This window comes from Pocillopora damicornis, chromosome 3 (assembly GCF_964200805.1).
Source record: "Pocillopora damicornis chromosome 3, jaPocDami1.2, whole genome shotgun sequence".
Classification (NCBI taxonomy): domain Eukaryota; kingdom Metazoa; phylum Cnidaria; class Anthozoa; order Scleractinia; family Pocilloporidae; genus Pocillopora; species Pocillopora damicornis.
In genome coordinates this window covers 4,141,941-4,156,671 of record NC_142672.1, presented here as the reverse complement: position 1 = coordinate 4,156,671, position 14,731 = coordinate 4,141,941, and the positions used below count along the sequence as shown (strand labels likewise).

Here is a 14,731-nt window from a genome sequence, read left to right as displayed (position 1 = left end):
GCAACCCATATTTAAAGCAAACTTGTTGAGGGCTGAATGAGTTGACGTGAGCCATTCCATGAAAAGCCCCATTCACATGGCTCTGTTGAATTTTTAAATTAAATTGTGTAAATTCTAACAGCGGATTTTAGTAGAAATGAGTCGCGTGTCATACTGACTTTTGTGCTAAAATAATTTGAATTCCATTACCTCTTATATGGTTTTTTAGCACGCTTCTGCCTTATATATATATAATTGCGTCCTCTTAGCTTTAGAAATAATTTCAAAATTTTAAAAACTTATGGGTCACGAGGTATAGAGCTTGTTTGGGTAGGGAGTATAAATTTTTGGTTGTTAGTCATGACGCCCGGATCGAGCGTACATCAAATATTTTCCCGTCCGGCCCGCCTGATTAATAGGAAGATCTGGCGAGAGGCCACATAATGCGCAGTAAGGCGACATAGGTAGCGACATATTTTCCCAGAATTTTGTATGTTTCCTTGCAAAATAATACGGTGTTTTCTTTATAGGACGCTGGTTAGTCTTGCCCAATTGTTAATCCTTATATATCAGCAGGATTTGCAATCGCATTTGTCCTTCCTTTCCACGAAAGATTCATAATCACCGCCTAGTCACTGGATACTCATGCGCTGACTTTCAAAAGATCTCATGTCAAGAGGGAAAGAGAAGGGAAGAGGCAGGCTCCTTCGCCATTTCCTGTCGCCTACCCCGGCTTCCTCTCTCCCCAAGCTTCAATCCAAGATGTTGGCTAACATTTTCATAGTACAGCAAACTACTTTCATAGCACCGATAAATCTTTGACACTCTTCAACCATAGCTCGGTTTTCAATAAAATTATTTATTTCACTGAAAGACCAATAGCGAAGACTTATTAGCCTAGTAGTTCGTTTACGACTCTTCAGTCATATTTTACTGAATCACTCACATATTCCTGGAGTAGAAGTTAATTTGCCACGTAGTCGAGTGTCATATATGTGGATATTACGGTTTAAAAAAAAACTCTTCAAAATGCAATGACTGATGATAAACTTTATTGAATTTTTTAAACAAACAAATAACTTTGGTCAAGATTGAGTTTTAGAAATATTTAAAAAAATAATTTAGGAAACTGTCCTCATTTTCTCAATAAACCTTTGAATAGCAAATCTTATTTCAATCCAAGTATAAATTTAAGAATGCACTGATGTTTTCCTCCAGGGTAGAGTTGAATGACCTTTCGCCTTCCCTCCTACTGACTTGATGCTATGTTTTCTTCCCACGTGATCATCACGTGCATCCCGAGTTAGAGTCAAAGTGCTGCTAACATGATCCGAGTCCAAGAAATGGTTTGATTGCAGGCTTTCTATCTCTCCAAGTACATGCGTATTTGCCTCTCTGGCGTCAAAATTTGCCATGCTGTCATCAAGGAGAGTGGTAGCAGGCACACCAACGCATGCGTGAACGAGCTCTTGGTTCTCAAGTAAGGTTTTAACAATCTCTGATGGTTTTGGTCTTTGGGCCGGATCTTGATGCCAACACTTCCCAAGTAAGACGAGCCTGTAGATGAATGCTGATGTAATTCACTAAAGCAATCACAGGCTACCTTTCGGTCAGTCACATACACAGACAAACACACAGACAGTACGTCAGTCGTTCAACGGGTCACCGGCTCAGACCGTTGAATCACTCAGTCAAGATTTCAGTAACACAGCCTACTTCTCATTGACCCTCTCAGGGAATCGGTCATTCATCCCTGCAGTAAGTCAGTCAGTCAGTCAAGCTGTCTGCATACTAGCGTTTGCATGTCTGTCTGTCTGGTCGAAAGTCAGTGTTTTTCCTTTTAGCGACCTCTGTAATTGGCCTCGTAACTTATTGATTTCCATGTGATACACGATTTACCATAATGCAAAGAGTCTACCTCAGTTTCATCAGCACTAGTTGACTAGAGGTATTGCAACTCCAGGATGGAAGGAAAATTTATAACAACTTTTCCCTCGACATTTTTTTTTCCTTGAAAGTTTGTTGATATTAATATATACTCCTAGGTGAAAACAGGCACAGTAAGAGTGGGATATCCTACCTGAGTGCACAGCATAAGCCGGACAGGGTTCGACCCTGGACCTACTGGTCCGAAGCCAAGTGTCCTAAACACGAGACAAACACGATCTCTTTAAAGAAATCAATTAAAGATACATACATTTCTGAGCTGGACTGGCTCGGTATTTCCAACGTGTATCCTTTTTCCACTCTCTCCAAGACTTCTGCGTTGGACATCCCTTGGTAGGGAAAGCCGCCGATGGTAGACAACTCCCAGAGTGTGACACCATAAGACCAAACGTCTGTACACGGAGTGAATAAACCTTCCCTGATAGACTCCGGTGACATCCATCTTACAGGCAGCATTGCTGTTAAGCCGTGGAAAAGGAAAGACATGTTGCTTGAAGTTTCGTGCAACTAAATTTACTGCAATTGAAAAAGCCAAAACAAAAAAGCAAACAGAAACCTTTTTCTGTTGATCTAGTTTAGCTTCATCTTTGTACTTACCCTTCCTTTGAAACCTGTAATAATCATTGTTTTGAAGAGTCCGCGCCAATCCAAAATCACCGATCTTTATAACGTTCCCAAACCCGACCATGCAGTTTCGTAATGCTAAGTCCCTGAAAACAGAAGCAGCAAAAAAAAAGGTCACTTAAACAAGGTTCATCATCATAATGGTATGAATATCTTACAAACTTTGGATGTAATTTGTCAAATATCCAAATTTTGATCCTTTTAAATCGTCCAATTCGTTAAACCCCCCCTTTCCTTCTTAGTTTCATTTTCCCTTTCCTATGTTTTCCCATTACCAAGTCATTAATTTGTGTTTTCCGTCACACGAGACATAAATTTGCTTTTTGCATAAAACGAATTAAGATTTTGCATAACACATAAGGAGAACAATGGGGGGGGGGGGAGGGGGAGAGGGTACAAATGGTTGGCCATAGCGCATTTGAAGCTGCTTTAGTTTACTAATGAGACATGCGCAATTGAACCTTTTTTTTTTCCCAACCCGAGGACCTGCATCATCCGTGATCTTTCCGTCTCACGTGGGATAATTCTGGTCCTTACATGTAACTCAAACAATCAGTTTGCTCGATTTTAAATTCGCTTTTTATAGGTAATAACATGATTTCGAGTGCAATTTGGTGTTAATAAACACGAGTAAATTTTTCGAAGACAACAAAATTGCACGAGCCCGTAGGGAATGTGCAATTTTCCAGTCTTTGAAAAACTTATAGTGCTTATTACACCAAATTGCAAGAGAAATCATACTATTACTTTTTAATAAGGTACATAAAAAAATCACAAAAAGTCAAGACAGACGAAATTTTGAAAGTGTGTGTGCGCTATTTGTAATTTGCACTCGTGTTACAACTTTGCATTCGTGTTTCATGAGATTATACTCAGCCAATTAGGAGCGCGTTCAGACCCAACGTTCTTTTTTCATGTATATTATTTCCTATGAAACTCAGAACTTTGGTTCAATAGTGTTGAATATTCCGGTGTCCTCCTTCTGTTGCGCATCTATGCTTTAACGCACTAGTTTTTAGCTTCACCTGTGCACAAAGTTCATATCTGTCAGATACTGGAGCCCGCGAGCAATGTCCAGTGCCATAGTTGTCAGCTTTTCCGGAGTGACATCTTCGGACTTTGAAATAAATATTTATGTAATGTTAGTCTTGACAGAAATTCTGCCATGCAACCCTGTATTATTAAAATAATCGTTACCTCAGGAGCTCCAGGTTGATTCACCATGCGACGCCGAGCAAGAAGAAAATTTTTCAAGTCACCTAAAAACACAATCAAAATCATGTTAACTGAAGTCAGCAAGAGGCTCCAAAACTGTACAAAGGTCGAACAGAACGTGGTAAATGTGTTACCGTGTATCATGAGTTCCATAACAATATATACTGGTTCGCCTGTGGTACACACGGCAAGGAGCTTCACCAGGTTTGGATGGGAAAGGAGCTTCATTTTATCTGCCTCGCTCAGAAATTCAATCTGTGTAGGGTAAGATTCATAAAATCCCTAGTCATAACAAGAGCAGAGATTCGCTACTTGCTATTTGTTACCTTCTCTACAACTGATTTTCAAAAGCAGAGCAGATAAAAGAGGGTTATATGGCGACAGCGAAAAATTCTGATAAATTGCATACGGTTTGTTGTTCAATGTTCTCTCTCAGGCATGCATATCTTTAATCTATATTTTCAAAATTCATTCGTGATACGCGGGGCAAATCCACTCCTCTTGATCGTACCTTAGCCCACCCTTGTGTGATCCCAGACCATCTCAATGATCAAGAATTGTTCGAGCTTTTTTTTTTCCATATAATTTACACGTTGGTACAACGAAATGATGTCCTACACTATTTTCCTTGACATTTATTTGCATTTTAAAATTAAAAATACTCTTTTTCTCTAGACCCTCCAATCACGAACAATCACAGCGTTCTGGATATAGCACAAACATTCCAACAGCACTTTTACACTTCAGCCTAAAACTGTGAACGTGCAGGAACTCACACAAACCCTCACCTTATCCTCAATCGTTGCTCCAACTCTGAGAGTTTTCACTGCTACTGGTACCGAGACTTCAGATTCCTTCAGACCCATACCTTCTCCACCAAACACAGCTCCGAAAGCTCCCTCGCCGAGTTTCCTGTTTAAAACCAGTTTTTCTCGCGGTATTTCCCAATCGTCTAGTATAAATATGGACCCGGTGAAATTGGAATCCAAGAGACCCAGCTCGCGCAGACGATTCTTAGTGTTACGGTACTTTGAAGAATATCTGGTGTAAAGAGAGATAGAAAAAGTTCCTGCATGCATGCATATCTTTTAATCAGTCACAGCGATGGAGTAATTAAGATATTTAAGTTTTGATTTGCCAGTGTCAGGTACAGAAGGAGAAACATTTCAACAAATGATAAGATTTTCCCGTATTTTCGATATTTTTCGTTTCGAAAACAGATGTCCCTGCTTTCGCACAGACTAATCCGAGTATAAAGTTATCATCTTCTGGTATGGATTTTTTTACGTTTGCTTAACATTACATCATCTTATTGACGTCTTACCTTCCTTTGAGAATCCATATAACAAATATCAGGAGAACCGAAACAGATATCAGGGCTTTGGGAAAAATAAAATATTTTCAGTGAGTGGATTATAGACTAAAGAGAGAAATATGTTTTTTTTAGATAGAATCATTCCTTTTCTTATGATTTTTTTTAATATTCCTGAATACTTCAGATAAAAAATAGCATTATTGCCCAAAACTTTCATGACTTTCAACGACAGCAGAGTTCTTTCTCGATGCTAACCAACGAAAACGTGACAACCTCCCATCCAAATTTTGAGAAAAAAACTCAACCAAAAAAGCGCAGTGTTCATGTCACTCTCTTCGAGCAGGTCTACCCAAAGTTTACTCCAACAGAAGAACCAAAGTTATAGGAATGGATAGGCTGAAAGGTGACAAGTTCTTCTCTCGAAACTCAAAACAGAGTTTCTTGTAAGACTGTGAGACATGAGCGTTATAGAGGAAAGATAATAACAAACAATCCACCAGCACCCGTCGTATATAAGACGATAGATATCCAAAGAGGTCTGCAAGCCGAGTTGGCTACAATCATCTCATATTCAACATGCGCGAGTGGAATAATTGTTTTATTAGAAACGCCCCAAAATATAGATAAATCATCTCAATTTTATACACGCGTACACTTACCATATTTGTAGAGAATGGTATAATGTCTCATAACCCATGATGGCAAAGCTAATAAAAACTCTTGAATTGCATCATCCAATGATCCAGTTTTTAATGAAAAGAAGTAGACGAAGAGGATCAAAGCAGAGCTCAAACCATCGATTTCTTAAGCTTGATATTAGGATAGATATGCTCTCGCTCCTCACTTTTAGAAACTGATCACTACGTGTTTATTTTGACTCACCAATGAGTACGGCAATACCAATGGCCACTCGACAGGACACACCCAAAGCTTTTCTTAAATTCTCCACTGCGCATAGTGCCCTGGGTTCAGGTTCTTTATAGAAATGTCAAAAAAACATTAGGATATATTTTCTAGGAGCCGAATTCAGGGTGATTTAACAATAATACTTATAGGAATGGCTGAAAAGGAAAAGGACGACAAAAGTTTCCTTCTTCTTGATAAGACAAACTTCAAGTACAGTACTCGGTTTAATAAATAAACTGACTTTAGAATATATCATCGCAGTAATATAAAATAAGGAAGCTAAGTCTAAGTTTTTTCGCTCGTCGCCTGCGACGAGCGAAACTACTTCTCAAAACGGTGCTGAATGCGGCGGATCGTAATAAAATCAACACACTCCCTGCTAAAAGGTAAGAAATTCTTGGATTTATCAACAACACAATTGATTTTCAAAGTTAGAGGTTACTTCTGGAATTTTAAATAAAGAATAGATGAACTAAAGAAACTCGCCTGGTAAAACATCACTTGGTATTGTTCCCGAGGCCCATGTAATTGTGTTAGGATTCCACTGCAGGCCTCCTGAGTAAGTTGCGTTCGGTTTGTGGGCATGGATAAAGTTTCCAATGGTTACGGAGTGCGAAGTGAATTTCTGTTTGATGATAATGTCGGAGAGACGATCGCCTTTGTTAAAGTGAACCCTTCCAGACACACCCAAGAAGTCCACTTGCTGTATATAGCGACGGAACTTTCTGATTAATTGGAAGCGAAAGATGATCAGGTTGACATTTTTTTGAAATAAGAACCTAAACCTTGAGCAGTAAGTTTATTGTAAAATACTCCACCATATTATATTAACCCTCGATAATATTTGATAATCATTGTTTGAATCTGGCTTTTTTGTTAGTATTGGAGATGGTTTTTAAGCCTTTTTCCTCATATCAAGTTGGGCATGTGCTCTCTGAAAGGGAAACTTGTGTATAACTGTACCTTTTTAGAGGTTTGAAATTAAACTTTCGTTTGAATGACCACCAAATTACCACCGAACGTTGGCTATTAAATTTTCAAACAAAAGAGTTTATCTAAAAATCTCAATTGCCAGGCTTTTAAACCTTCTTCAGCTTCGTTCATCTTTGTCTCCGTGTTTGCTACGTTATCTAAATATTGCATCGCTGTTTCAAGCTTTGACTTCAGAGTTTCACTTAATTCGGTGGCCTGTTTTTTACGAATGAATCTGGCTCAATTTTTTTACACACCTTAATCAGTCAAGTGCTTTATCAAACTCCTGAGAGCGGGTTAATTGTTTCCCTCCTTCGTACAGACCTCTCAAAGTATTACTGGTTGCATGACATTAAAACTGGCATCGTTTACGTTCGTCTTTAGGAAACCAGCGTTTCAGCTTTAAACCTATAAAACATTTTGTAATACCAAATAACATCAAAATATACTTACGCTGAGGTAGAATTGGTATCAATCTTATCCAAAGCAGAGGAGTCATTCTTGAGCAGCTGGTTCAGTGCTACAGCGTATGTCCACACAGCGTCATGCGCAAACGATGCGTAATCCGACCATTCCTTTTTCTGCGAAAGAAAAATAACGTTAGGGTAAACTGAACAAGGGAGGCAGCAGAACCATGACAGCATGTAACTCTAGCCTGGCAATGTGGAAGTCTAAGGTATGGCTCCTCTAAATCTATCTAAATAAGATGCACTCTTAAAATCACTTATATTGGTAGCCACTGTTTTTTTTTGCTAGGATTTTCGCAAGGGATGCATAAGTGAGAATCAAAGTAGGAATATCGACACGCGTCACATGAGTAAGCTTATAGGACTTGCGTGTTGTTACAAATCCTTCTCTAAGAGGGCTAAAGGCACCCACCGCCCCTGCTTCACCTCTGCGCATTTATGATGGTATATAACGTGATATTGCTTCGTCTGGGCTAACATCTCTACCAAATCACGAGAAAACTTTGACGAACGACGGAAGCAATTGCATCACTGTGCTTTTACCTGCTTTGTCACGGTAGATCGATATCGTTCTTTCCATTGTTTAACAGTTCCTCCTCCCTCAACGAGTTGTTCGTCATCTCCGAAAAAGGGAGAAGATAAAGTGAAGTAGCCTTGATCAACAAAAGTCTTCATGTCATCAGTAGAGCACGGTACGCTTTCTGGTGCGGCGTGCCTTTTGCTGTTATAAAAATCTACGTCCCACCAATTAGATTCCAGCCAATCAAGTAAGAACCACACGTAACCTTTTTCTGAAGTTAGACCCTGATCAAATTTAAGGAAAAAAAGGTATGAGAAAAATTAGTGTACAAAGCTGTACTTGGCGTAGTAGGGATGCAAAGTTCCTTTAATAACGAGTTACGTTCCTTTTGAAATTAGTAGCCTAGAGGACCGCTACATTCAGTAAACTAAACACCTACTGTTTTCTGGCTTTTCGATGGGGCGATTATAAAAGGTGTATCCAAAGAGTTTTTATTGATAATATATGATTGCTTTATCAAGATGGGTTTTGCCAGGCAAATGATTAGAGCACAGTAAAGAAAAAAGAGCCTGAAATCCGCCTAGTTTTCTTTGAAATATAATTGCATTTTGTTGAAATGCACAGTTTGTTAGCCACCTTGGGAGATCATTTATTACCTGTTGGAATTAAGTGTAAACTACTTGTGTAGAGGACTTTTAATACAGTACAGGTGATGAGCGTCTGAAATCATTATGTATGCTTGGAAACTTTCATACCTCCTTATATGCTTGGCATGTCACTGCCCTGGTGACTGCTGGGTAGGCATCCAACATTACCACCGTCAGTTTACTCTCTGCAACGTTCTTGACATAACTCTTGGCGTCCAGGTCTTCACCGGACGGCAACTCACGTGACAGTACTTGAACTCCGTGTTTTGTCAGGAATTCTGTACGAGACTGTATCGTGTTTACTGGATACTTAGCCTCACGCAAGACAACACATTTCTTCCAACCAAATTCTCGAAAAATTGATAAGTATGCGAGCTTGAATTCGTCAATGCTTGGATTTGTTCGGAAAAACATCGGAAATCTCGTTCTATCGGATAAAGCCACGTCATCAGCGCCGTAGCCCATCAGAACTGTGTTGTGAAATCGCGCCACTTCGGCTATTGGAAGTGTTGCCTTGCTGCATGCTGGTCCAACGATACCGATCACTTTTTCTGAATGATGCAGATTCAGGTACCGTACATAGGCCGAAATCACCAGCTCTCCTCTGCACTGAGTTGGAGCTACAAGTAGCTCAAGCCTGCAGCGCTCCAAAACGTTTTTGTCTCTGTTAATCTCCTGGATAGCTAGTTGGGCTCCAACTTCATCACCCGGACTTGACCATACAGCCTTTGCCTCCACAAGACTAGGAAACATCCCTCCAATATACACAGTTCTTTTAGCTGTAGTTTCAGCTTGTATCCATGGCAACCAAATATCGCGTGATTTATTCAGCCAATGGCACATGGAGTCGTTGATTAACGCGCTGTTTTGTGTTGTGCCGACCTGATGAAGTATATCAGTGATTTGCTCTCGTGTAAAGCTGATGGCTTTTAATAGGCCATAAATGTCCTTGTAACGATTTTGTATTTCCTTCCAAACAAACTTACGCAGGTCGTACAAGGGAAAATCGCATCCTCCATGATATTTATTCGTGTGGTTTATGGCGATGTAGTTCGAAGAAAAGCTGAAAAGGAAAACAAATCTAAGAATTTGAATGATAATATCGCTTCTAGGATAGAGTTAATGGATATAATGATTACCTGCATCCAGGGAAGGTAATCCTCCTAAATTTGTCATCTGTGGTTAAAGGGCATGGATCCCAGGCATAAAATAGTAACGGCTTTCTCTTTGCTTCATTCAGCAAAACTGTGGAAGTAAGGTTATTTCCAAGCCATATCACTGATATGTTCAATCGAAGACTTGAAATCTGATCCTCGACCATAAAAGAACTGAGATTACCTGTGATAATTAAAATCACCGTGATATCAAGCTCATGCTTAAAACCGCTGTGTTGCGGTAACCAGCTAGCTACTTTATCTCCCAACGAGAAAGAAAATATTTTTTATTGAATTTCACCTTTATGTGCAGCCATAAGAGCAACACAATTTTCGCCACTTTGGTTTAGTTGGACACACTGCAGAGGATGGAACTCGTTTTCTATGCAAGCCTGACATGTGATCAGTTCCGATGCGAGGGGAAGTTTCTGTAGTACAACACGAAGCTGTAGGGCTCTCCAATGATCAGCGGGTTGGTGGTGTTCGCTCCACATTCGATCAACAAAGAAGGAGTTTGTAAACCAGCCTAATCTGGAATAAGACGTTTTTTGAATTACACGAGAGTAGGACAGTCATAACCCACCGACACAAACTCTAAAAATTCGTAAATATCATGGTAAGTAAGGGCCGACACATTTCTAGATGACAACTCGCTGCAGTTAAACGAGTCGTGTGTACTTATTCCAAAGCAAGTCGTTGGGAATTATTTTACAATCGTGAATATCACATAAATCACACCAGGTTGGAATTGTGAGACTCATTAAGGGAACAAAATTCTATTGCTCGGAAAAAAAGATTTTCACAAACATGCTTTAACGGTCACACGAAACAAATTGTGGCTGCGATCTGCTACTCGCGACGTGACACAGCCATCTACAAAAAGAGTAGATCAAGGAAAAGCTTCTTTCTTTTTCAGCCTCAGGATTCTTAGACTCCAAGAGCCCGATGTTTTCCTATGACTAACCTTCCCGTGAACCCTATTGATCCCACATCCGCCACTACCTCATTCTCTGCAGGGTATTCACGGTCAAATGGTACCCAGACCTCTGTGTCTATCATGGCTTGCGGAACACCAGAAAATCTGTAATCGGGATAATTAAATAAGTATTCAAATCAACTGAAGTTCCTTGGCCAGACGGATAGACAGACACACTGACAAAGACAATTACCCTTGTAGAGCACACTTGTTTTTATGGACCAGTCATCTAGTGTTCCTTGGCCAGACAGATAGACAGACATACAGGCAAAAATAATCACAAACAAAAGCGCTGCACTTCTTTACAAGTCATCGCTCAACTGCATTTTGATACGTAACTGAAACTTAGGCTAAGCTACGTACTGACTGCAACAACTAAGCTCTAGTGTGCTGCCCAAGAGATGCGTAGATTCTGCATAGACTAAGAAAAGGGCAAGTTTTACTGCATGAGATTAACTGTAGGCACTTTGTTTTACCTGGCACTCCCACAATTAGTTCCTAAAGTCTCTTGAAAGCAGGGTACCAATTTGACGTCATCGTACCCCAGGCCTTCCTCTAGTAAAATCTTAGTAAGCTGTGCAGTGGCTTGCTGGGAAGCGCGATGTCCATAGGAAATTGTCAGTGGTAACTCCTTTCCTTGAAAGGTTAATTTCTGTTTCTCTGTTGGACCTGCTTCGAAGAAGAATAACGGTAAAAAATCAATTAAAAAAACATTGTCTGCGGTAGTTAAAATCAAAGCTCATGCAATTCCTTAGGACAGACAGTTGCTGAATTAACGGCAACAAGGTCTTGAAGGTAATCTCTAGGCGGGTAAATTTTTGTCAAAGCACGAAAATCGTCCTTGAGTTAAAAACTAAACAATCGGCTTTATTAGCCATAAAAATCTCTTAACCCAAGAGTTACTAGCATCAAAATTTTCCTTACAATATCTCTACTGAGTAAAACATTAAGCTCAAAAGAATAAAGGAAATGGTCACCATCTGGAAAAAAACCTCTTGATTGATGTACAAATTCTCCTGTCAGTACCATGGGAATTTTACAGGGAAAAACATGGAGAACACGCTTGCTCGTGTTGGGGAATAAATAAGGGTAAGATGAATTGAGATACATGATTGAAAGTTTGATACTGCTGTCGCCATTTATTTTCCTTACTTGACGTGAAATGCTTGTTCTGAACTTAGCGATGAAACTTGATCGAGATTTCAGGACTTCTTCACTATTTACATAGCTTTATCTAAACAGTGGCAGCCGGCAGAAGGTCATGGAGACAGCTGTGCAAGGCTTGACTGGATAGTTGGATTTAGTTAGCTTTCGAGAATTAATAAACCCGTAAACTCGGAAAAAGTCCTCCTTTATTTTCATTAAATATTTCTTGACAATGGCCCGAACCAAACACATCACAATTATGTTTACACACTTTCAGCTACACTGTATTCTACTAAGTGCTCCTTTGAATCAGCCGTGTTCGTAGTTGTTGTTGGTTTTTTTTGTACTGTTTTTTGCTCTTTTAGACCTACTTTAAATTTGAGCTATCTGACAGGCCGAAAACAGTTAGCGTGACCCTTGGCAAAGATCCCGCATTCACAGGCGAAACCTAGGCCACGGAAGTACTCTTTATAGCGACATCTATCGTTACCACGATAAGGATAATTTCAGTGTTTCTTCAGCGTTTCTTTTCCCAGTGTTTTAGTGGGCAGAAGACTTATGAAATACAGAAAAGAGAACAAACGTGCTTCCTTTTGTCCTGACTGGGTTGGTGTTCTGTGGTTTTTCACAGTCCGCGCGATCTTGATAGGTGACATTTCTTAAGATCAGCTGCTGCGTATATTGATATATTAGGCTCGTTTCCAACAGCTACAGTTTCCTGTAGTTTAGTTATTGATTGCTACACACGATCACTGATTATCAGTTTATGAAGAATCGATTTTTATTTAAATATGCAATCTACGTAGGTGGTGCTCCTATTTGTCGAAAAACACTTTGCTTGGTCGTGTGTACAAAATGTCGTATTGAGTATTCGACCTCTGCCGGCAGTAAGTTGAAACATTCGATCAGTATATCAACCTACTACGAAACGTCGATAACAAGTTTCATTACATAAAAAAGGAGAATTATTTTGAAACGTGTTTAAATGCGATTGAACTACGCTTTTAAATAAAGGTCTCTGTTAGATCTTTAACGGCTCGCGTGAGTTAATGTAATGTTATTGCTACACGTACGTGTAGAGACTGAGTTTAAATTACTTTATAGTTGCGATGATTCAATCAAGAGTGACTCTTCGTGACAATATACTGTATCACGGAAAATCATGATCAATAGTTTGTAGCAATCACTAGGATGTGTTGCTCTGCGTTAACAAGTCTGATCGTTCAAGTAAACATTCTTGCTATCATTGGAGTAAAGCAAATCGCTCTTATTCAAAACATGCGCAAACGCTGACTGACCTGAGAATTCGTGGAGGCATTTACCACTTATAAAGCTTCTGCTCTGTAACCAAAGGATTATCAAAGAGCTCAAAGACAGTACTCGTTTGTAAATCATCTTGAGGAGAGCTTGCGGAACGAATTTTGAACTGAAATCCCGCTGAGCTGTGGCTTTCAGCAGTCACTGTGTAAAACAAATCGATCTTTGCCAAACATCAATTAAGCAACATTGAGTTCGTGAATATACGGCAATTCGAATTCATCGGTGAGAGGAAATGAAGCAATACTGATCCATGTGGTTATGCTTGAGATCCAAGCTCTTATGGCGTCGTTCAGAATGAGGAAACACTCAATATTTCTATTTGTAAAGACCGCTTGGGGCCGGCTAACTCGTGATCGCGTCTGGGCTAGTTTCAAAATCCACCGATGCGTTTAATTTACAAGCTGCACAACTATCAACAGAACATTGTTATTTTCCTTTGTTTCTTTCAATTGAAATAAAAGAGAGCGAATGAATTGACAATCGCTGTCCACAAAACAGAGTATTCCAATAATAGAACTGCCACCTTTGCACCGGCCGGCTTTGCCAACATGCAAATTACGAACAGGTTGATCGGGGAGACGTGTTTTGTGATTATTTGCTCCATTATTAAAACTCTGAGATCAAATTTATTTATGCATGTCACAATTGGCTGTAATTTTGTTTTTTGTCAAAAGAAATACGCGCCCCTACTTGGCCTCATTGTGTCTGGAGTCATGCCAAAAACAGTGATTTGAAATGTATTTATTTTTTGGTCTTAGAAGACCTCATTCACGAACTGAGACTGGAACGAATTTACCTCCAATAACTTCTTTGTTTGTTTTAAATGGAAAACAAATATCTCACTTTACGGCGACTATTTTAAGCAAGCAAAACTGTGAGCTTTCGCCACTGTCTTGAGTTTCCCCGACAAAGCAGGATGCTGATTTATCAGGACAAGATTTTATTAGAATAATCGGATAATAACAAAAAAAAAATAATGAAATGATTATTGTTCGTTGAGTATCATTTAAAGACGCTAACATTCAAATGTCAAAAAATAAAATTTATTTCAAGATACTACATAAGTAAGTTAAGTATGTCTTTGATAGACAAATAAATACAACTAAATTCTTGAAAATTTAAGGGAAAAGATCAGAACAAATTTTGCTTGAATATTGGCTCATTATACTCATTTTCCGTATATTTCTTACCCTTGTTTGTCAATGAAATTTTATTTTCTCCCTCAGGTGTCTAAAAGCAGAGATCGAGTTTCTTTGCACAGGTGCACTAAAATTGGAAAATTGTTCGCAGCGGACATTGGCTGGTTCAAGTTCAATTGGCGCGCGAAATGATCGTCATAGTGAGAGTAGCCTGACATAAACAGTAGCCCCTATTTGGCGCGAAAATATGCTCGGATATTTGTCCACAGACATTATTTGTTCCAGGATGTAAACAGTTTTCCGAGAGCGAAACTCGAGGAGAACTATTTGCTTCGAGGAACCCAAGGACAAATATACGAACATGTTTTCGAGCAAAAAAAAAAAGGGCCATTGTGTTTTTATCC

The 14,731-nt window shown here is 39.4% G+C and overlaps 1 protein-coding gene across 2 annotated transcripts; it reads right to left on the bottom strand.

Moving 5' to 3' along the window:
* Positions 1-1,010: 1,010 nt before the first annotated feature.
* Positions 1,011-13,780, bottom strand: LOC113668005 (uncharacterized). Of its 2 annotated transcripts, none has more exons than XM_089201155.1 (18): positions 13,167-13,780; positions 11,199-11,391; positions 10,711-10,827; positions 10,048-10,277; positions 9,732-9,930; positions 8,701-9,655; positions 7,969-8,229; positions 7,412-7,539; positions 6,473-6,711; positions 5,963-6,055; positions 5,090-5,144; positions 4,554-4,806; positions 3,900-4,020; positions 3,748-3,809; positions 3,576-3,667; positions 2,524-2,636; positions 2,177-2,384; positions 1,011-1,536 (listed from the first exon to the last, which is right to left on the bottom strand). In XM_089201155.1, the coding sequence occupies exons 1-18, from the start codon at positions 13,261-13,263 to the stop codon at positions 1,170-1,172; spliced, it is 3,783 nt and encodes a 1,260-aa protein (XP_089057281.1). In that variant the 5' UTR covers positions 13,264-13,780; the 3' UTR covers positions 1,011-1,169. The 2 variants fall into 2 exon arrangements, with proteins under 2 accessions (XP_089057281.1, XP_089057282.1); XM_089201156.1 differs by having other exon boundaries at positions 9,732-9,837; positions 13,167-13,747.
* Positions 13,781-14,731: the final 951 nt, after the last annotated feature.